General features: G+C 42.7%; 2 protein-coding genes across 2 annotated transcripts in view; one reads left to right on the top strand and one right to left on the bottom strand.

The window, feature by feature from the left end:
- mapk12 (mitogen-activated protein kinase 12) overlaps positions 1 to 7,847 on the top strand; it is a 42,019-nt gene extending 34,172 nt beyond the window's left edge. The window contains exons 10-12 of the mRNA XM_033039797.1: positions 458 to 536; positions 3,210 to 3,383; positions 7,464 to 7,847. Coding sequence (XP_032895688.1) covers positions 458 to 536; positions 3,210 to 3,383; positions 7,464 to 7,537 — 327 coding nt within the window. The 3' untranslated portion in view covers positions 7,538 to 7,847. The remainder of the gene's footprint in view (positions 1 to 457; positions 537 to 3,209; positions 3,384 to 7,463) is intronic.
- A 14,526-nt stretch (positions 7,848 to 22,373) lies between these two features.
- On the bottom strand, positions 22,374 to 26,420 carry LOC116985209. The gene is made up of 2 exons (XM_033039796.1): positions 26,250 to 26,420; positions 22,374 to 24,555 (listed from the first exon to the last, which is right to left on the bottom strand). The coding sequence occupies exons 1-2, from the start codon at positions 26,331 to 26,333 to the stop codon at positions 23,329 to 23,331; spliced, it is 1,311 nt and encodes a 436-aa protein (XP_032895687.1). The 5' UTR covers positions 26,334 to 26,420; the 3' UTR covers positions 22,374 to 23,328.

Genomic DNA, 26,420 nt, shown 5'->3' with positions numbered 1-26,420 from the left:
CCTCAACAATCTATCTCTGCCTTAAAAACATTCAGAAACTCAACTTTTATTGTCCTTTGAGGAAGAGAGTTGCAAAATCATGATCATCTGACGAAATGGGTGACCCCATTAAAACAGTGAACCTTCATCATAGATCCTCACATAAAGAGAAAACATCCTCATCTCATCCACCTTGTCAACAGCCCATTGATCTTGTATGTTTCAATCTGGCCCCCATCTCACTTTTTTAAACCAGCCCAAGCTGATCATTCCACAGAAGCAAACTGACAATTTCATATACTTATCTGATGATAAAATTACTTTGGGCAAATTATTTTATATACTTATTGAAAATGTTCATATGGATATATATTATTGAATCCTAAATGTTTTGGGAGTCCTTGTGAAACTATTAAATATGTATATAGCATCTTTAAATTCTGTGCATTGAAAATGATGTCTTTTCTGTGCTCTACAGGCTAAAAATTACATCAAAAGTTTGCAAAGGGTCCCAAAGAAAGACTTCAAAGCTCTGTTTGGAAATGTTAATCAAGTGGGTAAGAGACACTTTTCATTAGTTAGCTACTCAGGAATTAAGTAGCACCTGTTGAAGCACATTAATGAGTGGTATGCAACAGAGCAGCACGTTTTTAACAGGACTGCCGACAGGAAAATTCAAAGGCTGAAAAGGCCCAGGGAGTTATGTATTACCAAGCAGACCTTACATAGTGAAAACCCTCTCCCTTGATTTTTGTTTGGTAAATTCAGTTACAATAATTTATTAAGGACCATGAGGGAAAACAGGGGAATTAGAAACACAGTATAGAGTTGCACAGTGCACAAACTGTCCCTTTGTCTGTCTCACCATTCCATATCTACCTACACATCCCATTCACCCACATTGGGTCACAAAGTGCTGGAGTGATTCAGTGGGCCCGGCAGCATCTCTGGAGAACAAGGATAGGTCACGTTTTGGTCGACACCCTTCTTCCTTCTTCCATCTGAAGAAGGAACTCAACCCGAAACCTATCCATGTTCACCAGTGATGCTGCCTGACCTGCTGAGTTACTCCAGCACTTTGTGCCCTTTTGTGTATTAACCAGCATCTGCAGTTCTTTGTTTCTACTTTCATTAGGCCCTAGCATCCACTGTCCTGGCAATTCTAGGGCATGTCAAGGTGAGTATCATCTTCTCGTCTGTAAAGTAATGTTGAATGGCAGCTGCCAAGAATCAATGGAAGAGGGGGTGGGAGAGAGATGTGGAGAGGTGATGGTGATAGACCGCTGGGGACTGGGCAAGGATCAGTGATTGTGGGGAATGAAGCCACAAGTCCCAAGCTGGATATAGTGGACATGTTGGTAAGGAGGCGGTGAGAGTGGCTGTGTAATGGGAAACCTACCGAAGGACACAACAGCCTTTAAGAAACAATTGAGCATGCCTCACATTTTATGTGTGTTCACACTTGAGCGACTTGTGTTTGTACCAGTCTTGGGAGTTAGATTTAACTCTTAGGGCTAACGGAATCAAGGGATATGGGGAAAAAGCAGGAAAGGGGTAATAATTTTGGATGATCAGCCATGATGATATTGAATGGCGGTGCTGGTTCGAAGGGCCGAATGTTTTCTATGTTTTCTAAGCAAGTGTTATTACAAGGCTTTGGTCACCAACATGTGTGTTTGGACTCCTCTATGCTTTAGTGCATCTGATGTAGGGACATGCAATAACGAAATTGTAGGCATTGGGGAACTAGCATTGTTCTCGACTTTTCATTGAGTCTAATCAAATGCTATACAAAATATGACTCCTAGGTAAATATTTTCAACTTGTGGACAAAAGGTCAAGGTCAAATATCAAAAGGTCAAATTTGGAATGTCTGCTATGGATAAATGAGCACCTGGGCACTGAAGCAGCTAGTTTAATGCCTCATTTCTTTCTTTTGACAGTATCTAGAAGATTGCTATCCATGCTCATAGTTTTGTAAACTGGCTTTCTTGATAATGGATTCAAGCATGTATCTTTTAATTATATTGATCCATGCTTCTGACCTGAGATAAGAATTGCCATGTAAATAGGATTAGAGCTGAACTAAATTGGCATCTCCAGTGTCAGAGCAGAATAAATCATTCAGGTGGGGACTAATGGTGAATTTAATGCATGAATTGGTGCACTGATTTCTACAGTTGCTCTGCATAAAGGGCTAGAGAAGAGGCGAAGCGCTTGCGATGTTCCACAAGCCCACAGCACCAATCTGCCCCAAATTCCTCAGTGATTATCTAACCACCTCCAAGAAAGTGAGTGACCAAGGCAATGTGCAGATGGGACACGCTGGTCCAAATGCCTCCGAACCATCATTCCACCACTGATTGAATTTGTGAGTTCCCTATCCACCCATGTCATTCAGTCATACCTGACACCAGCAGATGAGGACCATTGCTGGAGAGATGAGAGTTAGGATCAATAATGCCAGTAAACATGGTACTAATCTGCAATTGTGCATGTTTCTCTTAACAATTTAACTGGTGATCTAATGTGCATCTGATGTGAGGTGTATGTGTAACAGCAGAGGCACCTTTCCTGATGTCTGTGTCTGAGTACCTAATCTGGGGTGGGAGATTGCAACCTTCTCGTGGTCCGCCCTGTTTCGACAAATGCAATCAACCCGGTGTCTACAATCAAACAAGATCAAATAGAACAAGTTGTCCTACAACTTTCGGCTGTGCACGCCATACGCAAGAAGTACCTAATCTATTGGGCCTGTCCCACTTGGCGATTATTTAGGCAACTGCAGGCGACTGTCATAGTCGTAGCAGGTCGCCGAAAAACTGGCGACATTCTACGTCATCCTGGTGACAACCTACGACGGCACCTACATCAGGAGAAGTCAAGCTACGCGCATTGGCGTCAAACCCACTGTCGCCGAAAATGTTTCAACACGTTGAAAATTTAGTAGCGACCAGAAAGACGCTACGACTTTTTGCACGACTGAGGAGATTATTCCCGGCGAACATGTGGCGACAAACTAGTCGCCTGCAGTTGCCTAAAAATCGCCTAGATGGGACAGGCCCATTTCTTTTACACTTGAAACAACTGAATACATTTTCCTTCACTGGAGTTTCAGTGTAGCTTAGTATAGTACTGGTTTGTTAATGCTTCTGATGCACACCTTTTTAGGAGTTCAGAATTCTATTTGTTTTCTGATATGTTTTGTTGACTTTTGTTTTGGCAAACAGCAGTCAACCTTTTAGAAAAGATGCTTGTGCTCGATGCCGAGAAACGGGTAACTGCAGAGGAGGCCCTGGCTCACCCGTACTTTGAGCAGTATCGAGATCCTGAGGAAGAGACTGTGGCAAAAGTGTACGACAATAGTTTTGACAACGTAGAACTCACCATTGAAGAATGGAAATGTAAGAACACTTATACAATGTAGCCTGGTTGTGCATGTCACTGACGATAACTCGTGTTCTGCCCATTCCTTGTGGGTATCTGATCAGTTTCATTATTTACAACACAGGAGGCCATTCTGTCCATCTTGTTTATGCCAGTCTGAATGAAAACTCACCATCCTAATTTACCTTCCTGCACCAAGTCTGTGGCACTGCAGATTACAGCTCCAGGACTTGGGTTTCTATGACTAATGCCCCTGTCCCACTTAGGAAACCTGAACGGAAACCTCTGGAGACTTTGTGCCCCACCCAAGGTTTCCGTGCGGTTCCCGGAGGTTTTTGTCAGTCTCCCTACCTGCTTCCACTACCTGCAACCTCCGGCAACCACCTGCAACCTCACAGGAACCTTGGGCGGGGCGCAAAGACTCCAGAGGTTTCCGTTCAGGTTTCCTAAGTGGGACAGGGGCATTACACACTTGCAGGTGACGAGTTCCAGATCCCCACCATCCCTTGAGTGGAATATTTTTCCTCATCTCACCTTTAATGCTGTCGGACCAGAATCATGAGGGGGTTGAAAAAAGCAATCTGATTCAACCAATTGCTGTTGGTACTCCAAGGCATGTGTTAGCCACTCACATTCTTCACGCTACAGATACAAAATATTTCAGTCGCTTCTCCTGTTCTTTCTCCCCTCTCTGTCTTTTCTTCCTTTTGGTTGGAAACTGTTCGGTAACAGCAAAATGAAATCATTTCTGCTTCCAAAATACACTTCCAATGAAATTAATGGAATCAAATTTTGGAAGCATGACAGAATACATTTGACAGTGCAACACCTTTATTGCTGCCGACTGAAGTGAATTTCTCATCCCCTGTTTCATGCAAACTTCATAACTGAAGTGTTATGTAATTCATAAGCTTTTAGTTTTTAGGGAAACTTTGCTTGATCTATGATTGGGATTTGTGTATTTGCTGCATTGGTGATGAAAATCCATTTTAAAAAAATGGTTAATGGCCCACTCAGCAAAAGCAAACAAAGTATTGCAGTTTACTTCCAGCGGGATTGTATTGAAGCTCAGACTAGGTAATCTTATATTTGTTTCGAATCTGAGTTAGTTAGTCTGCACTGAGGGCAGTTATGTTCTCCATCTTATAAACAATAAAGAGCCCACGGAAAAAGATGCGAGGAAATGCTTAAAAGGAAAAAGTGAAAGGGTACAAATATCAGTAAAGAGAGAACTGAGGGGTAAAGTAAAATTATGAAGAGATTTGTTTGGTTAGAAAAAAGTAATGTTTCTATCTTTAAGAAATATCAGAATCAGGAACACCAAATATACTGTTGTAAGAACAAGAAACTGCAGATACTGGTTTACCAGAAATTACACAAAGTGCTGGAGTAACTCAGCGGGTCAGGCAGCGTCTTTGGAGAACATGGAAAGGTGACTCTTCAGGCTGGGACCCTTCTTCAAACGAAGGGTCTGAAGAAGGATCCCAACCTAAAACATCACCTATCCATGTACTCCAGAGATGCAACCTGACCCGCTGAGTTACTCCAGCACTTTGTGTCTTTTTTTAAATATACCATTGTACTTGTGTATAGGTTGATTGTACATGCGTATAATATGATCTAATTGGATAAGATGTAAACTAAGCTTTTAACTGGATCTTGGTACACGTGACAATAATAAACTATTATTAATACAATACCAATAAGATTGTCAATCCAAAACCAAAAGAAAAACAGGGAAAAGTTTATCAACAAGAGTTGGAAGGATATGGAGGTTATGATTATTCTGGGTATAACTACAACAATTACAGATATGCTCCAGAATATGGTACCAACAATAGTCAGCAGAGCAGCTATGGAAAGGCATCTAGAGGTGCAGGCAGTCACCAGAATAACTACCAACCATAAATAAAGAAAAATTGACATAGTTTGTGCTATCATAGCCCATAGCTGAATTGAATAGCAGAAATGTATTGAAGGGAAATTTATTAAGCATTAGGAAGTGTTAATGAATAGGGAGGTGGAACAATGTGTGGAGCACATAGAGAGCTAATGAGATAAGTGGCTTGTTTGCACTGTACATTCTATTTAAAGAGCAGCTGCAACATCAGGGAGCCCACCCAAGAGCAGGATGTGCTCACTCACTGTCTCACTTGCTCCAGGGTAGTGATCATTAAAGTTTGCCCAAGACTAATTATCTGAAAGAAAGAAATTCAAACAAAATACCTAATTGATCAATTCACCAATTTACCAGAAAGCTCTCAACTTCCTGCAGCCCTCTGAATGTCGTGTGAGCAGTGAATCTGTAAAAGATCCTATTTTCGGTTTCCTGTTCCTTCAAAGGTAGACACTAAATGCTGGAGTAACTCAGCGGGACAGGCAGCATCTCTGGAGAGAAGGAATGGGTGACGTTTCGGGTCGAGACCCTTCTTCATTTCCTTCACTTAATTTTCACTCTTTGATTGCCAACTTTGCACTCATTTTATCTCCATTTTAATCCTCTTCAAACACTTGTACTTCTCACCTTCACATTTCATCTCTTCCTCCACCTGTTTTCCGGTGTTCAGTCATAGAGCCATATAGCAGAGAAACAGGCCCTTCGGCCCAACTTGCCTCTACCGACCAAGATGCCCCCTCGACTACACTGTAAAAAAGAGGGAAAATGAAAAACTTTGAGCTGTGTGGATCAGGGTGATCTTCTGATATTTGAGTGAAATCCAGCCAAGAGGTTGGTACTACTTTTATCTGTGGAAACACAACATTGTTTGATCCTAAAGCTCTATTTCAAAGATAGGAAGAATCTGATTCTCCTTTTCTGACCATTACCTTCCAGGTGAGTGCTGCTATTGAAAAATAAAGCAGGCTATCGATTAAATAATTTGCAGTCAGCAATTTTGAAGTATAAAAACTGAGATTAAATGCTTCATGGGCTTGATCTTGATTTAACAAACCCTTACATTCCCCATTTAAATTTCTACCTGGATTTCCCCTAAGATGACATCACTGTGTGTTTCCCCTACTCTTAGCTGCCTGTTACAGTTCCGCTGGTAGCTTCTCTGATTTTTTTTGTTGGATCGCTTTAAAAAGTGCACCAAGGTCTTAAATGTGGTTTCCTTTGTAATTCCACCCTGAATAGAGCTCCACAGCTGAAAAATTAATTCTCAAACCAGCTGCTGTCCAACCATGAAGGATCCAGTTTTGGGGATATGATTTCCATTCAAATTAAGAGTTGAAATGTAATAATTAACGCTGTTATCCTTAGGCTGCAGAGGGCAGAAAATCAACAGTGCCCACCTTTGTTTACTCAGTGGGTCCAGTGTGTACTTGTACAACCCTATTTGAGGGTCATTAAGATGCTTCGACGATTGAATAGCTGAAATTAAATGTTTTGATAGTCACCTAGAGTCATATAGCACAGAAACCGGCCTTTCAGCCCAACTCATCTATGCCGACCAAGATGCCCATCTAAGCCAGTGCAATTTGCCCACATTTCACCTGCCAAACCTTGCCTATCCATGTACATGTTCAGATGTCCCATAGAACATGAAGGATGACTATAGTGGAAAAGATATCAATAGACTTGCACCCTCACACTAATGATGCGACACTACATGACATGCAAAATGGGAAAAGGGGGAAATAACCAAGCCCCATCTTTTGTGATCTCGCTGCACTCATTGTCATGTACAACCTCTTCACCACCCACCTGTGTTCCTTCCTTATCGCCCTGCTCATTGAGACTACCTGCATTAGGATCCACTCTTCCTGATCCAGTCAAACTGAGGGCAGTATCACCCAGGGTTTCTTTCCTTCTTCTCCACCCCGAGCACCATGATCCTCCAGAGGCCTTTGACTGGCTGCTGCTCGACCTCATCTGCACTTGGTCCCTATCAACATCATCCAATGACATGGGGATTGTTACGATGATGTTGTGGAAATTAGTGAATCCTCTGTAGGATTCAGTGCTTCATAAAAAGTGTGAGACAGTCAGATTTCTTTGAATGTCAAAATAGTCAAAGAACAATAGGAAATATATCTCGACAATATGTAAAATATAACCTATTCCAAGAAAATTAATCAATTTCTATTCTGTCTAGGTCATACATATGAAGAAGTGGTTAACTTTAAGACTTCAACAGCAGTACCAGAGTCTAAAGAAACTTCAGTGTAGCTCTGGCTTCATAACTACACAACAAACCAGGCAAAGTATATATTTGTGCAGCAAGGAGCTGTGAAAACATTCATTATTTTAGATGTGTTTTCTTTTTAGCCTTTGGAAATATATGTACAGTACTGTATTACTATGCCTATGGCCTCCAGTTCAAATACAGAGTGATTTGTTTCTTTCAAGGTCAAACTAACACTATACCAACGTTCTTTGAAAGGTGCTTTCAGAGTTAGAACAGTCGTAAACATTCTACTGCCTGGCATTGTACAATTCCAGACAAGATCTTCTCCTGTTAGATAAAGTTAATTTAGAAGAAAAAAACAGCTACCAGAATCCGAAAAAATTTCCCCAAAAAAAATCAGTCTGATGAAGGGTCTCAACCCAAAACGTCACCTTATTTTTCTCCAGATATGTTGCCTGACCCGCTGAGTTACTCCACCATTTTGTGTTTATTTTCCACTAACCTTAACAGCTTTGAATTTCACCCTCATTATTTGCAACGTCAGATTCATTGGAAATATGAAAAGTCAGAACCAAATATTCTCATCCTGTTTTAACGATGGATTTTCTGTAGCACATTTTCAGCCTAGTTTTCCAGGCCTCGTGTACTAAAATACTAAATAATGTCGTTAATCGCACATTTGTCCAATGATGTGTTTGTGAAGGGCATTGAAATGTTCCCCTATGTTGAAGGTGCTTTAGTTTCCAACATAATGCAAACTGTACCATCTGCATTATACCTGTCTCCTGACGACACTAATTTCATGTTATATCACATCTTTCATCAGGATTCTGCAGGTATTCTTGGTAAGGTAATATAAACCTAATATTTGATTAATTATTTGAATTATAACATTAAAATGTTATTGAAAATTGATCTAATCAGAATTCCACCGTTACAAAACACTGAAACACTTACTCGAAGTAATTATCTGAGTTTAAATAGTGAAATCCCTGTGTAGAATACAAAGATGAACTGACTTGAGGAATTTGATTATGATCCCATGTGGGACTGCCCAGACTATCCACATTTCCTATTCTTCATTTTCAATTTTTCTAGATAAAAACGGGCACTCAATTCCATTTACTTAACTGACATTGAGGTCACAGTGTAAATGACTGTCAAAACTCATTGTATAATGTTCAATAGACAAATGTCCCCATTGACTTTCTAAGAGTTTTGCATAAAAGTTCTTTGAAGTCAGCTGGAAGAGGAACAGTACTTTCTATCGTGCATCTGACCCTCGTGTTTACAAGACAAGCAACTGTGCAACAGGTCAGAATGCAGAATTGTTCATGAACAGTCTCCATTCTGAACGTAAAGGTGCTCATTGGAATATTTAATTCAATGTCCAAGTATTTGCAAGAAGCGTAATAAAGAGGTTGGATTAAAATTTGGACAAAAAGAATGAAACTATTCATTTTTAAACCTTTGAAGTTAAGTTCCAAAGGAATGCAAACCGTTTTAACATTAACTTCCAGCCAGAGTGGTTGTTTGGCAATAATTAAGACTATTCAAACCATTGGTTTACTCGTATTAGACTGAATAAGTTCGAATGTTTAGAACATCGCACAGAAACAGGCCCTTCAATCATCAATATCTGCGCTGAAATGATACCAAGTTCAACTAATCTCATCTGCATGTCCCACAATTCTCGACATATCCATCTGCCTATCTAAAAGCCTATTAATGCCAGTATCGTATCTGCCTTCACCATCACCCATTGGTAGCTCATTCCAAGCATCCACCACCCAATATGTAAAAAAACACTTGCCCTATACATCTCCTTTAAATTTTCCAGCTTTCACCGTAAAGCTATGTCCTCTAGTCTTTGACATTTTCACCCTGGGGGTAAAATATTTCCTCTCCGCCCCTCGAACTGGCAACACGTCACGTGATGCCAGCTCTTTGGGTAATCTGGCAGCAGTGGGGGAAGTGCAAAGGGAACCTGGTGCCATTACCAGGCGATCGAGGCATACATTGCCAGGGCGATACAAGTGCAGTGGCTTGCACTGTGCCTGCATCCAACACTTCGTTTTGTAGCAGCTGCTGCAAACCCGTGCCCAATGCAACGTTCTTCAAGTGTTTTATTGCTCGCTCTCTCCTCGCCAGCACCTTTCCACGGCGCAATGCTGCGCTGCCCACCAACCGTCACCACGAATGGACACCTCATTCCACTATAAGCAAAATCCATTATATAGAGGGTTTACTGTATACTCCAAGTATAGCATAACCAGTCATATAGAGCTGCATCAACTCTGCATAAGGTCTAATCAGTATACAGTATGTGATATGCAGAGCTTGGGAAAGCAGATGTATAACTTATTTTCTCCAACTGGAAGTTAATACTATAATGATAGGGTAACCATAATGAACAGGCATTGGGAAGCAGGTGTGTGCTTGGTTGTGAAATGCTGCAGTTTTAGCCAATTAATCCTACCATCGCTCCTGAGCACATTTGAGGAACCAAACCCTTGATTCTGCCAACCCATTCTATTTATATCCATCCTCTAAAAACCTCCTGATATCCCAAAGTCTGAAGAAGGGTCTTGACCTGAAACGTCACCCATTCCTTCCCTCCAGAGATGCTGCCTGTCCCGCTGAGTTACTCTAGCATTTTGTGTCTATCCCAAAGTGATTTACAGGCCATGAAGTACTGTGTGAAGTGAAGCCACTGTTGGAACATATAAAATACAGCAGCCAATCAGCACAAAATGAACTCCCTCAACCAGCAATGTGATAATGGCCAGATAATTGCTGGCTGAGGGATAAATATTGATCAGTCCTTACATGATGGCTCCATCTGATTCAACAAATTCAGTTTAACACCTCATTTAAAAAATGTCAAGCATGTCAGTGCACTGCTCCTTCAGTTAAGAGTCCTTGTGCTTATGTTTCCTGGAGAACAGACCTGAACAGATCCCGACTATGGGCGCTGTCTGTATGGAGTTTGTACGTTCTCCCCTTGACTTGCGTGGGTTTTCTCCGAGATCTTCGGTTTCCTCCCACATTCCAAAGATGTACAGGTTTGTAGGTTAATTGGCTTGATAAATGTAAAAATCGTCCAGTATAAAATTGTCCAACTTCCAGTATAGTTCCTGGTGGGTACACAAAAATGCTGGAGAAACTCAGCGGGTGCAGCAGCATCTATGGAGCGAAGGAAATAGGCAATGTTTCGGGCCGAAACCCTTCTTCAGACTGATGGGGGGTGGCGGGGAGAAGAAAGGAAAAAGGAGGAGGAGGAGCTCGAGGGCTGAGGGATGGGAGGAGACAGCCCGAGTGCTGAGGAAGGGGAGGAGATAGCAAGGGCTAACAAAATTGGGAGAATTCAATGTTCATGCCTGCAGGATGCAGACTCCCCAAGCGGAATATGAGGTGCTGTTCCTCCCATTTCCGGTGTTGCTCACTCTGGCCATGGAGGAGACCCGGGACAGAGAGGTCGGACGGGGAATGGGAGGGGGAGTTGAAGTGCTGAGCCACCGGGAGGTCAGGTAGGTTCTTGCGGACCGAGCGGAGGTGTTCAGCGAAACGATCGCCCAGCCTCCGCTTAGTCTCACCGAGTTCCTGGTGGACTCTTCGGAAGGTACAAGATACAACACTGAACCTTTTAACTCAGAGCTAATTGTGCTAATTCTGAGTGTCATCTGGAACTATGAATTTGCAAAATGATTTCATCAACTACGTTTATGCCACACAGCGCACACTTCTTAAATATTAGTGGTTTTGATGTGATAAGGTTTAAAGTACTGAACAACCAAGGAGAGTGGTTCAGAGTAAAATGTATTTTGATAGCTTGTATCAGAGCAAGTAACATGAATTCAATCCATGGTCTTGAAAAGTAATCTCATTGCAGCCACACTGTTCAATTCAACTCCTTATATACTTTGGAAACAGCAAGAAACTTAAAAGTTGATTAAAAGATTAATTAAACAACATTTTGATATGAATAACTGTTCAATCATGATCTAATCGTCTCAGGAGCTATTGAAGTTTTGGATAACTTGCAATCCATACAATCATGAATAATACGTTTGCAGATGACACTAAAAAAAGAACGTATAGACAATGAAGATGGTTGTCAAGAATTACAGAGGAATGGTGAATGGAGTTTAATTCAGAACTGTTGCATTTTAGAAAGCTAAACCAGAGCAGGACCATCACCATGAATGGTGGGGCCCGGGGGAGTGTTGTAGAGTGGAGGGATCTAGGAGTGTATGTGCATTAGCACTTTCTGGGAAACTTGCAAAGAGGTAGGGTGGTGAAGAAGGCTTTTGGCACACTGGCCCTCATCAGTTAGGGACATGAGTTAAGAAGTTGAGACATTAATTCACAATTGTACAAGATATTGATGAGGCTGCACTTGGAGTATTGTGTTCAGTTTTGTCATTCTCTAGTAGGAAAGATGCCATAAAGCGGGAAAGAGTGCAGAGAAATGTTATGAAGATGGTGTCGGGGCTTGAGAGCCTCAGCAATAGGGAGAGTTTGGGCAGGGAAGAACTTGGAGCAAAGGAGGCTGAGGGGTGATCTTATAGAGATGTATAAAGTCATTAGAAGAATAGATAGGGTGACAGCACAAAATCTTTTTCTCAAGTTAAGGGAATCACAAATTATAGAACATAGGTTCAAGATGAAAGGGAGAAGATTTAATAGGAACCAAAAGGACAATACGGAAACAGGCCCTTCAGCCTAACTGGTCCATAACAATCAAACTGCCCTATTTAAGCTAGTCCTATTTGCCTTTCTTTGGCCCATATCCATAAAATCTTTCCTATCCATGTACTAGTCCAAATGTATTTTAAATGTTGTTCTACCTGCCTCACCTACCTCCTCTAGCAGCTCATATACCCACCACCCTTCCTGTGAAAAAGTTGCCCCTCAGGTTCATCTCTGCAGCCTTCTCTGCATCGTTCCAATTAATGGCATCTTCCCAATAGCAGGCTGACCAAAAACGGAACACAGTACTCCAGCCTCGCCAGCCTTGTACAACTCTAAAATAACGTCACAACTTCTATACTCAGTACCCTGACTGATCTAACTGTGTCTGAAGAAGGTTCTCAACCCGAAACATCACCCGATCCTTCGCTCCATAGATGCTGCCTCACCCGCTGAGTTTCTTCATCTTTTTGTCAACTAACTATGTGGAACACTACTTTCAAGGAACTGTGCACCAAGATCCCTCTGCTCTACAACACTCCCCAAGGCCCTACTATTTTCCGTCGGGGTCTTGCCTGATTCAACTTCTCAAAATGTAATACCTCATACTTATCACTTATATTTTAATCCGTGGGAAATGCTTCACTTCTGAATATAGCAATCGGCGGGCGTGATTTAATTATTTATTTCAGATTCAAACTATTTACCAGCTAAACGACTATGAGTCATTTTTACTTTGAAAAAATTATCTTTTATGAAACCTTTACAATATGTCTTCTTATTTGTCCTGTAGCTGTGAAATTAATTATTGCAATAATGGGTGATGATGTAACCAAAGCTACCTTAATTCAAATCAGACAAAAACTGATCAAAGAAGAATTTTACCAAATTAGATTTCATTGCAGGACACGGATATTGAATGGAGATTACATAAACAACCTTGATTTCTAAGTGTTTTAGAACTCTGTCACTAGAGACTATTTGGTTTCTTAAAATCTGTACATTAGGATACATGAATTAGCTGACTTATGGTATCATATGGCTAAGTTACAGCTTCATGCAAGTAGATACCTACATCAATGCCAAGTGTTAGTAACTCCACGGACAGATTTCATCACATAATTAGGGAGGCTTACATTTAATTAGGGAGGTATTGCCACTGGTTTCTGTTTTTGTGCTGTTCAGTTCCTACAATAAATAATGCTGGTGCACTTTCAAAAAGTGCAGCTTTAAGGGAATTTTGTAGTAATATTTTTAGAATGTGACGTTATTAAACATCGCAACTTTGTTTAGTTAAATGAGCCATTTTGTACACTGTTTTTATGTGTCTTTAATCTTTGTACACACCTCACACCCCTGCTCAGCCTCGTGAGCAAGAGGATATCTTAATTTCTGAAATTGTCTGAAGTCTGAAGAAACGTCACCCATCCCTTCTCTCCAGAGATGCTGCTGTACTGCTGAGTTAATCCAGCATTTTGTGTCTATCTGCAGTTCTTTCCCACACACCTACAGTAATTTTCAAAGTGTATATAAAACTATGAAAGCCAAACGGTGTACATCTTCAACGATTTTCCACTGCAAGCAAAAGTGCAAAAGTTTATTGGTTAACTCAACAGACTCTTGCAACATACATGTTAAATTCTCCAAGGTTGTGTTTGCAATCCCCATTGTTCCAATTAGTTTTAAAACACTGTCCCAAATATTAGAATCCATCTTTCCCCTGGCCATCCAGGCCATTGAGTCACAAAGCAATCCCATTCCCTCACTACTTTTTGCCAGTAACCTATTTTCCTCACATTCCCATCTATATCCCCAGAATTTGCCACTCATCCACACACTAGGGGTAAGTTCTGGTGCTCCACAAGAACCAGACAATTTACTGTGGGCAATAAATCTACCAACCCACGAGTCTTTGGAATATGGGAGAAAAAGGGAACATCCATGGAAACCCAAGCAGTCAGAGGAAGAATACACAAACTGCATACGGACAACAAAAGATGTCAGTCTTGAACCCAGGTTGCTGGAGCTGGGAAGAATGAGATCCACTGGTTGCACAACTGTGACACCCCTTAACGATGGATGGAAACAACTTCACCGTCGTTTGATGGTTTCTGCTACTTCTGGATTTCCAGGCTGCTGCCCTGTTTGCTAAAGATAAAATACTTCATTGAGGTCAGTTTTCATATGATTGGGTTTTGAACTTCACTAACTGCAGCAAGATTACCCTGTCAACAGTGTTGATTTTGATCCCCATATTGCTGCCACACATGTTCATAAGCTGGATAATGTTGCAAACATCTCAAAAAACAGTCCTAAAAGCTCAATAGGCCAAAGAGCTCCTCTGTGCAATAACAACTGTAGGATTTTGCAATACATTGCCATTTTATGATGAAGGGTATGGCCAACTTCAAACGTTACACCTACACAACATTCAAATTAGCTAAAACCAGAAGTACAGGTATGTTCAGGTACACTGGAGTTGGATGTAACCTGGCAGCATACACACTTCCTTGGCCTTCATTTCAGTTTGGCCACACTCCAAGCAGATTTGTGAAATCACCTGAGAACTTACTCACTTAACAGCAATACCAGGTCTGAATAAATTAGAACAAATGGGATGTTGATTCATCTTGGATCAATGTGTGAGGCAAATGTCATTTCTTCAGGGCCCCACAGAGCATTTATTTCTATTTCATTCGCCAGTGTTGTTTTCTGATGCAGTTTATACTTTACCACAAAGCAGTTGGTAGTGGCTTAATACAAGTCAGTTAGAAATCTTTTTGAGACCAAACAAATATAGCGAAACATTTATAGGTCAGGATGAAAATAAAACCAATATTAGTTTAAATATAGCAGTTTTGTTTGAATTAAATGACTGGGACATAAATGTAGATGGGTTGGTTAGTAAGTTTGCAGATTACGTCAAAATTGGTGGAGTTGCGGACAGTGATGAAGGCTGTCAAAGTATACAGTGAGATACAGAGCAGTTACAGAAATTGGTGGAGAAATGGCAACTGGAGTTTCATTTGAGCAAGTGCGAGGTGTGGCAATTTAAATTTGAGGGGAAAGTATACAGTTAATGACAAGACTCTTCACAACATTAACACTCTGAGGGATTTTGGGGTCCAAGTCCATAGCTCCCTGAAAGCTGCAACACAAGTAGATAAGAACGGTAAAGAAGGCATATGGTATGCTTGACTTCAACGATCAGGGCATTGAGTACAAGTCAGGAAATCATGTTACAACTTTGTAAGACATTGATTAGGCCACATCTATACTATTGTGTGTAATTCTAGACGACCCATTACAGAAAATATGTGGAAGCTTTGGAGAGGATGCAGAAGAGGTTTACCAGAACGCTGCCTGGATTATAGAGTGGATTAGCTATATAAGAGAAGTTGGACAAATTTGGATTGTTTTCTCTGGAGCAGTAGAGGCTGAGGGGAACCTGATAGAGAAATACAAAATTATAAGATAGAGTAGACAGTCAGAACCATTTTCCCAGGATGGAAAGATCAAAGACTAGAGGGTGTAACTTTAAGGTGAAAGGGGCAAAGTTGAAAGGAGATGCATGGGGCAGGTTTTTTACACAAGGAGTAGTAGGTACCTGAAACATGCTGCCAGGGATGGTGGTGGAGGCAGGTATGATAGTGCCATATAAGAGGCCTTTAGATGGAGAGAATAGAAGGATAAGGATCACATGCAGGCAGAGGAGATTAGTTTAACATGGCATCAGGTCGGCATAGACATTGTGAGCCAAAGAGCCTGTTCCTATGCTGGACTGTTTTATGTCCTTTGTAGGTGGAAAAACATGACTCGGTTATGAATATCTGTGTGAGAAATTGAATTTCATTTATTTTCATCAAAAAGAAAGTCAAAACTTCAATCCTTCATTTAGGGCCACATCTAATGCTAAACACAGACTGGTTTTGTGACTTGGTTCACTTTTCTTGACCAGTGAAGTGTCCTGGTCCTGTGAGTCGTGGATATATTTCAGCACGCACACGCCTGGACTGGGATGATGTTGCTCTGACACCACTTATGCCAGGTATTGGAATATGTTGGAGCAGCATGCAACAGAGAAACTGTTAGAATAGATTCTTAATCTATTCTAATCACAGTTTAAGGATAAGGGGGAAATCTTTTAGGACCGAGATGAGGAAAACATTTTCCACACAGAGAGTGGTGAATCTCTGGAATTCTCTGCCACAGAAGGTAGTTGAGGCCAGTTCATTGGCTATATTTAAGAGGGAGTTAGATGTGGTCCTTGTGGCTAAAGGGATCAGGGGGTATGGAGAGAAGGCAGGTACAGGATACTGAGTTGGATGATCAGCCATGATCATATTGAATGGCAGTGCAGGCTCGAAGGGCCGAATGGCCTACTCCTGCACCTATTTTCTATGTTGATTAGATTAGATTCCTTTATTGTCATTCAGACCTTTCGGTCTGAACAAAATTATGTTGCCTGCAGTCATACACAGAACCAATAAAAACAAAACATACAATAAACACAAATTAAACATCCACCACAGTGAGTTCACCAAGCACATCCTCACTGTGATGGAGGCAAAGTCTTAGTCTCCGTCTCTTCCCTCCTTGTTCTCCCTCTGCGCTGAGGCGATCGATCCAGGCCGGAGATGCCACCCTCCAGTCCAGCGGACCTCCGTGGTGATGTCGCCGCTGCCGAAAGCCGGAACGCCGTCTCCGCTCCGAGACGGCCCGCCACAGCATCAGACGGAGGCAGAGAAGGGGGATACGACACGAAAAAGTCGCATTCCCCCGAAGGAAGAGACAGAGAACATGTTTCACCCCCCCCCCCCCCCCCCCCCCCTCTAACACAACCCAACAAACTAAAACGTAACCAAAACAAGACAAAAAAAACAACAGAAAAAAGTAAAGACAGACGGAGTGCAGGTGAGCCGCAGCTGTTAACAGCGCCGCCACTTCCGGATTCCGGACTAATGCCAGGACATTGGAAGAAAAATTCTGAACTAAGCTTTTTAATCTCAACAAAATTGAAATGCAAATAATAAACCAATGTTAAACAAGTCCAAGTCACCAATATGACCAGGATCAATATTTTGATTTTTTTAATACCAACTTAAGGTTATACTAACTAGGCGGCACAGTGGCACGGCGATAGAGTTGTTGCCTTACAGCGCCAGAGATCTGAGTCGATCCTAACTATGGGTGCATGTCTGTATAGAGTTTGTACGTTCTCCCTGTGACCTGCGCACATATTCTCCGGGAGCTCCGGTTTCCACCTACACTGCAAAGACGTACAGGTTTGTAGGTTAATTGGCTTGCTATAAATGTAAATTGTCCCTAGTGTGTGTTGGATAGTGTAAGTATACGGGGATCGCTAGTCGGCACAGACTCAGAGGGCTGAAGGGCCTGTTTCCGCACTGTATCTCAAAAACTGAAGTGTAGTCCTGATGGGGAATTATCAGCTCAAGTATTCAGCATTTCTTCCTGAAAGAAATTGCTATGTCATATAGCCTTTTAAAGAGCACCATCTTGTGGCCCAGATAGAGTGGATATGGAGAGGATGTTTTCAGTAGCAGGAGAGTCTCGGACCAGAGGGCACAGCCTCAGAATAAAAGGACGTACCTTTAGAATGGAGATGAGAAGGAATTTATTTAGCCAGATGGTGGCGAATCTGTGGAATTCATTGCCACAGATGGCAGTGAAGGACAAGTCAATGGGTATTTTTAAAGCAGAGATTGATGGGTTCTTGATTGTAAATGGCATCAGTAGTTACGGGGAGAAGGGGTTGAGAGGGAAAGCCATGGATCAGCCATGATTGAATGGCGGAGCAGAGTCAGTGGGTCGAATGGCCTAATTCTCCTCCCGTGGCTAATTCTTACGGCTAATTCTGACTGAATTAACAATCTGCAAATAACACTGAAGAATGTTCCTGACCCGAAACATCTATACATTCCCCTCCACAGATGCTGCTTGACTTGCTGAGTTCCTTCAGCCATTTGCTTTTGCTAACGATTCCAGCATCTTTTATTTGTGCACTAAAACAATATTCCACTTACTGCTGATCTCATTTTTTTTTCCGATTGAGGAAAGAAGCAATTTGCTTAATCAAAATCATAAAATCTAATTAAAATCTTGAAAACTGTGTGATGCTGTTTTTTCTCATATCTTAGACTGTGCAGATTCATTGGTCCGCACTAGAATTAGTGGAGGTAACCATTTTGCACAATTTTATTGAAGCCAAAGTCCTATTTTTACACAGAGAACACCCTCTCTCACGTGGCACTGCAATTATGTTAAATAGGTGACTCAGAACAGATCTGGTGGCTTTAAAATTAACATGCTGGAGGCAGTAGCGTCCATCAACGGCAGAATTAGTCACCATCTCAGCCTGTGAACCCATGCCCCAGCAGAACCCTCATCCAGCCAGCGAACAGCCACTGTTCTGTCAGGAGTGCACTGGGTGTATGTTAAAATGATGATGTGCCAATTTAATGAAGAGACAGCACTACCAACATTATGATAAATAACAAAAACAGCATGTAATGGACAGTACCAAGCAACCTCGCAACCACAGAACAGGCTGAAGCTCCGAGTCCCACCACACCCAGTCATGAATGGTGGTAGACAATGTAACAGCTAATGAGGCCAGGAAGCTCCAGGGATATCTCCATTCTCAACTACTGAAGCACCTGGCATGTGAATGTTAAAGACAAAGCTGAAGCATTCATAAACTTGCGCAGGCAGAAATGCCAAATAGATGATCCATTTCAGCTACATCCTGTCATCCCCATCACAGGAGCCAGACACCAGACAATTCGATTCACTCCACTCAGTAATACCAAATAACAGTTGGTACTGCAGCAAATGATACAGGACCAGACAACATCCCAGCTGTAGTACAGAAAGCCTGTGCTACAAAACAAGCAGCATCTCTTGTCAAGTTGTTACAGTACAGAAGCACCTACCTGACAATTTGGAAAATTGTCCAGATACACCCCGTTCAGAAACCCAATCTAATTACTACCCAGTCGGTTTACTCGCGGTAATCAGAGACAAGGTGGTACATGCTGTCAAATGGGGCTTACTCGCCAATAACCTGCTCAGCAACAAATGGTTTGGAATTTGTCAGAACCACTCAGCACCAGCTTATGCCCGTCCCACTTAGGAAACCTGAACGGAAACCTCTGGAGACTTTGCGCCCCCACCCAAGGTTTCAGTGCGGTTCCCGGAGGTTTTTGTCAGTGGTCCCTACCTGCTTCCACTACCTGCAACCTCCGGCAACCACCTGCAACCTCCGGGAACCGCACGGAAACCTTGGGTGGGGCGCAAAGTATCCAGAGGTTTCCGTTCAGGTTTCCTATGTGGGACAGGGGCATAACTGTCCATTCTCAGTGATAGCATGGGATTCCCCAGAATTTTCCAAGTTCCACGCACATGCCAAGGTGCAAGTAGGTGATTGTAAATTGCTCTATGTACAGATGAGTGCATAGGTAGTGATAGGCTCTGTGCAGAATTGATTGGAACCTGGAGAGAATAAAAGGATATGCAGGGAATGGAGGGATATGGATTAGGTGCAGGTACAGACCAATAGGATACATGGGCTTGGTATCCTATTTGGCCTGGATATTATGGACATGTTCTTGTGCTGTACAGTCTATGACATTTACCACATGGCAATCCTAAAAAAAACTATTAGAAGGGATGAGAGGATACTAGCTATGAGAGGTTGGACAAACTTGGATTGTTTTCTCCAGAGCTCTGAAGTATATGAAATTATGAGAGACATAGACAGGGTAGACAGTCAGAACCTTTTTCCCCCATGGTGGAAATATCAAAGGCTAGAGGACATAGCTTTAAGGCCAAAGGAGGAAATTTCAAAGGAAATGTGTGGGGCGTTTTATTTTTACATAGCGAATGGTGGGTGCCTGGAATGCGGTGCCAGGGGTGGGATGGTAGCAGGTATGATAGTGGAGTTTAAGAGGTACGCACATGGATATGTCGGGATATGGATCACATGCAGACAGAGATTAGTTTATCTTGCATCATGTTCGACACAGACATTGCAGGCCAAATGGCCGTTACTGTCTGCATTATTCCAAGTTAAAAAACGCTTACAATATGGCACAGAGAAACCAGAACCTTATCATCGAGAGCACACCGAAACCCAATGAAGACAGTGGAAGGGACATACTGTATCAGACTGCCCCACCAGAAGCAGCAACTGGATCCCACACACGATTCTTTAGCTACCTCAGAACTAGAGTGAAAACAAATCAGCATCAACGTTGAAAGCCTTCCAAAGGCACCCATGTTTACAAACCCACTGAGCACGTTGTTCCTTTAGCACACGCTATAAAGGATGTCTGGATCCTTGTTCACCTGGGTTTCTGATTGATTGAAAGATACAACATGGAGACAGGCTATTCGGCCCACCTAGTCCACAACAACCATTTTTATGTTATGCCACTTTTGCACCAACTCCCTACTCACGAGGGACAATTTACTGAGGCCGATTGACCAACAAACCCTCACGTCTTTGGAAAATGGAAGGAAACCGGAGCACCTGGAGGAAACCCACCCGGTAAAGAACCCGAGGACAGGACGAAACCTGGGTCTCTGGTGCTGTGAGGCAGTAGGTTCAACAGCTGTGTCACTATCTCTTCCATGTTGCAGGCAAATTCAATGCAGTGGTCTTCCATAAACTTTACAAAGGGCTCAACTGCACAAAGAGATTATACAAACCAGGGTTACATTCACTAAAATTTTGGAAGTTAAGATGTGCTTTGAAGGAAGTTTTCAAGATACCGGGTGGCACCACCAGCACGGTCTGTCTGTCCTTTCTACTTTTTTGTTATTTTTAGTATGTGTTAAAAGTATGTTTTAGTGCTCCTTGGTTTGTTTTATATGGGGGGTGGGGGAAACTTTTTCAATCTCTTACCTCGACGGAGATGCGATTTTCTTCCGCATCGTATCTCCGTCCCCACTGCGGCCTAACATCGTGGAGTTGGCGGCCTTTCATGGAGACCGACCCGGCGCTGCAAGCCGCGGGAGTCTGCGGGACTTTAATATCGCGGAGCTTGCGATCCCTTTGCCGGGGATGGAAGCTCTGTGGACTTTAACATCGTAAAGCCCGCGGTCTCTGGTAAGAAGAGGAACGACTCGGAGGAGCTCCATGCTGCGGAGAGGTGCAACCATCCTGACGCGGGAGTTTCGATCATCCTGACAGGGGCTTCGATCGCCCCCACTGGGGATGGTTTGACTGCCCCGACCGCGAGAGAACAAAGAGGAAGAAGTTTGAGCTTTATTGCCTTCCATCACAGTGAGGAATGTGGAATCCACTGTGGTGGATGTTTATGTTAACTTTTATGTGGCTGTGTATCTTGTTGCTTTTCACTTAGTCTGGCTGTGTGGTAACTCAAATATCACCGTACCTTAATTGGTACATGTGTCAAGACCTTGAAACCTTGAAGATATTAAAGGAGACTCATACATGAGACAGAATGACTTCTGCTGGTGAGGGAGGCTCAGACCAGGGGACATAAACTAAAACATTTATAGCCAGACATTCAGTAATGAAGTAAGAAAATCCTTACTGTTACCAAGTTGAGACTCCATGCAAATGGCAAATAATGATTATAGAAACATAGAAAATAGGTGCAGCAGTAGGCCATTCGGCCCTTCGAGCCAGCTCCACCGTTCAATATGATCATGGCTGATCATCCAAAACCAGTACCCCGTTACGGCTTTTTGTTATAAATTGTTAACTTTAATAACAAGGTTGATGCAGTGTTAAGGGGTGCAGACAAAAGACGGGTGAATGGAGTTATGTCAAACATTTGCCATAATCTCACTGAATGACAGAAGTGTCTTGGAACTAGAGTCTCTTTCCATTACTTTGATCCAGCACAAGGATCCTCTTTTTATTTAAACAAATCCAATAAAATTCTAATTATACAGGCCCAAATTTAGTAAAGATTAAAATTACGCTACACATAATTTCCCCATTCAGTAGTGTAGTTTGTACATGTAATAAAGGAAATAAGACAAGGTATGAAATGCAAGTAACTTTTTCCTGCTCTCTGCCCCTCCCCTTGAAAGATTCAACAAAATTCCACATTTGAATTAGGTTTTGAAAATGAAACTGCTTGTGGAAATTTATAAAAGATAGTAATCTAATAATCAAATTTTCAAACTATATGTTTGTCGATCTTTAAGAATGATTTATTTTACATTAACATCCAGCAGACATCGTAGATTACAAATAACAAAGGGTCATTTACTTCAACTAACTATAACTTCACATTGCTGGCATGTAATTAATTAATTAGAGTATCAACCTAAAAATAATTTCCTCTTAAACACAATGCACACAAGTCCATACATACATTTTAACCTGATTAGCATAGATGGGCATCATTATTGGCATGGATAATGTGTGCCAAAAGATCACCCTTCTGTGCTGTAATTCACTGATTACCTATTTCTCATGAGATAGAAAGTCCACAATTAACGCCTGCTTTCAGAGCATTTCACTCCATCCTATTCCCCCACGTATTTCCCTGTAATTGTTTCTCTCGCTTCTGCCCATCAACTCCCACCTGGATTCACCCAGCACCCACCTATATTAGCCATATATTAGAGTAACCAACTAACCTACCATCCAGCACGTTGTTAGGGTGAGGGAGGAAACCAGAGCACACAGAGAAACTCATGTGATCAAGAGAGTGCATGGAAACTCCACACTGACAGTATCGAGATCAAGAACAGATCCGAATCACTGGAGCTGCTTGGCAGCGTCACTACCTGCTCTGCCACTATGCTGATCTATATATCAGAATAAGACATAAATCAGTTCTCCATTCCTCATGATTCACATACATAAATAAGATCCTTTCTATAACAACTTAGGCAATACCATGTTACAAAACTTGGAAGCAATTTATTGAAAAAGAAAGCGAAAAAGTGGACTCTTTAATACTGAAACATGAAGCGAATGTTCTTATCTTATAGTCTCAATGATAGTGAAAGTGAGTAGAGAATAGGGATTATTCAGTTTAGGCAACAAATGATCACGTGTTTGTCGTTCAAAACACACACTGTGTAATGTAAATATTCAGGGCATCAAATCATAATCACCTGGACAGAAAATAATTTAGTCTTTGGGTCTGCTCCTTCTGGTGATAGGAAAGACATGTTTCTTGGCCTCTGGTACCTTCTCATCAAGGGTAACCCACTGACCTTGTTCATTTTTAATAAGGACCCCTAAACAGCGGACACCATCTCCTTTCTTACGCTTCGGAATTAGCTGACCCATAATACTTTCCAGCATCTTGTTGTTTGACAAGCTCATACAGTACAGTTGAAAGTCATTTATCACATCATCTGTGTAGTATTTTAGGATTTCCTCCCTTGGATACACAGGAATACATTCCTCCTTGTGACCATGTTTCCAGTGGAATTTCTGGCAGGCTTTACTGCAGTAATATGTAAGGCGACAGGAATCACAAGTGCGAAAGTGACATTGGCTAACTTCCAGTTGATTGCAAGGTGGTGACGAGCATATTGTAGGGAACGTTTCAGATGGTTTGGTTTCTGTGTCAGTAATTGTAGATATGTACCTTGCTTTACGGTTATAATGCACATAAGGGTTTTTCTTGTATTCTCTAGGATCAGTTATAGCCAAAATGGCTTTTTTCGCAACATGTACACCTGCCATTTCATATTCATCTTCCAGCGACAAATAGCTAATTATTTGGGGGAAAGAGGATCTGTCCCAGGTTTGCTCACAAATTGGAATGTGATAATGCTCAGCAAGGACCAGCCATGCTTTTACAAGTAGCCCAAGGTTTAATCTTTCATCGGATACTTTCCAAGCTACTTCCAGGCAGTTAAAGATCTGCAATTGGCAAATATATTTTATGTCATCTTCAGTGCACAAGACAAGGCAATTGTAGAGAATTTTCAAACATTCTTGCCAGATGAAATAGCGCAGGTGAGTAACTTCACCATCAAAAACAAGCATGATGCCAATATTTGTTAAAATTCGGTATCGTTTATCCCACATTCGTTTCACACAGGGCATGTAACAAGATATTCTCCGTAAAAAACCCAAAGCCTGAAAAAAGGTAGAATGAGAGTGAATCAGCTTCATGCTACCTTCCGCGAAGCATTCATCCACTAGTTCAGACCATGCGATTTCAGCAAAACGCTGGAAAAAGACATGTGCTTCTGGGCGACAGTCATCGGCTCCGGTAATACCAATCTTCTCAAATAGATCCAGCATGATTGTGTGTAGTTCCGACTGGGCCTCATATGTGTCTTGCAGAATGAGTCGCATTATGCGTTTAATCAAGTTGTCAATGGAGTCTCCAATTTGCATCTAAAGGGTGGCACAAAGTTAATCAAAACATCAGCCAACTCAAATTGGGATGGGGTGAGGTGAGAAATTACATTTACAATGAAACAGGAATGAAATCTGAGGTCAATTTCAAATTAACTGTGTATGCATATGTTTAATATCTGACGGTGGAGCACCCCAAATATAAACAGATCACATTTGCAGGATATTTACCTATCTTCTCACCAAACAAAGTTAGCATGAATTTGTTTCCCCCCCTGCTTTCTCCCCCCAATTAACCTGAAACCATATCTAAAGACCAACTAAAAGCAAATGCAAAAAAAAATCTGAATGCCAGTATGTATCTAGTCTAAACTTGGCTTGAAAATGAATGATACAGTAAAAAGCTGCAGAGGAGATTCACCAGGATGGTGTCTGAGATAGAGAAGTGCGGTTATTACCCCCCACCCCACCACCATCCCCAAAAGGTGTTATGTATTTTCTCCCTGGAGCAAAGAGGTTAATAAGAAACATAACTGAGGTATATAAAATTATGAGGGATACAGATAAGATACCTTTCCCCAGATAATGGGGCGGGTGATGAGGCGTTGAAACTAGATGGCACGGGTTTAGATTTAGAGGAAAGGGATTCAGAGGGATTATGACGAAAGGGATTCAGAGGGAATCTTCATCAGCCAGAAAGTGGCAACTACTTGGAATGCACTGACGTAGTGAATGGTTTAAGCTGCATCACCGACAGCATTTAAGAAATGTTTAAATGAACATACGAATCACTTAAGTATAGAGGGCTGTGAACCAAGTGTTCAGCAATTGGGATGATACAGAAGAGTGCCCAATAGTCAGCCTGGATGAGTTGGACCAAATTGGGTTTCACGCCATACAATTCTATGATTCTGACTTAAAAATACAAACCCTGAGTGCCGTGCAGGGTCCTGATCTCTATGGTCCATAGAGGGGACCCAAGGAAAAGTGGGAACATGTTTATCAAGCAGGTGACAGCGGAATTGTCAGAGACTAAACAGTTGGCAGCACTTTTATGGCGTGGACCCTTTACCTTCCGTTAAAATAATAGCGTATGAATAGTACTTTAGATTTGCGGGTAAACCCGGAACCACAGATATAATTCTGTTTGGTGCTCTTTGATGAACTAATTCATGGAGTTAATGGACATAGAAGGGACGGCCACCGAGGCCCAGTTTCAGCCCGCCTCTCCACCGGGGGGGGGGGGGGGGCCGGAACCGGGGATGGAGCAGTGCTGGGGGCCCGGGGATGGAGCAGCGCTGGGCCCGGGGATGGAGCAGCGCTGGGGCCCGGGGATGGAGCAGCGCTGGGGGGCCGGGGATGGAGCAGCGTTGGGGCCGGGGATGGAGCAGCGCTGGGGCCCGGGGATGGAGCAGCGCTGGGGCCCGGGGATGGAGCAGCGCTGGGGCCGGGGATGGAGCAGCGCTGGGGCCGGGGATGGAGCAGCGCTGGGGCCCGGGGATGGAGCAGCGCTGGGCCGAGGCCACCCCGCCGCTGGACGGCGTCGCCAGGGTCGGGCCCCAAGGGTGGGTGGGCGGGCGGCCAGAGGCGGAGACGGGCCGGGAGCCGCAGCCCATCGCCCCCGTCGTTACCCCGGGCCCGCCGACCGAGGCCCGCAACCCCGCCTCTACCCCGGGCCCAGACTCCCGCAGCCCCCGCCCCGCCCCGCCAGTGGTTAATGTCTGCCCACTGACCTCCAGTCGCTCCTTGTACCGGACCTCGCCCTCTTCCTGCTTCGGCTGTGTGCCCCGCTCCGTCTTCTCCGCAGCCGCCGCCATCGCTGCTCCAACATGAGCTCTTGCTCTGTGATCTTTGAGTAGGAGAGCCCTGCCCGCTCGCCGAACCTCCCGCCACCTGCAGCCCCG

Source organism: Amblyraja radiata, chromosome 21 (genome assembly GCF_010909765.2).
Source record: "Amblyraja radiata isolate CabotCenter1 chromosome 21, sAmbRad1.1.pri, whole genome shotgun sequence".
Classification (NCBI taxonomy): domain Eukaryota; kingdom Metazoa; phylum Chordata; class Chondrichthyes; order Rajiformes; family Rajidae; genus Amblyraja; species Amblyraja radiata.
Note: the sequence above shows the minus strand (reverse complement) of the source record. Positions and strands in the feature narration are given on the sequence as shown.

Bases quoted from the DNA above. Each gene is read 5' to 3' on its own strand.
- LOC116985209 (XM_033039796.1), bottom strand. From the start codon at position 26,333: ATGGCGGCGGCTGCGGAGAAGACGGAGCGGGGCACACAGCCGAAGCAG. The intron at 24,556-26,249 runs GTCAGTGGGCAG...GCCACCCTTTAG, and splicing joins GGTACAAGGAGCGACTGGAG to ATGCAAATTGGAGACTCCAT.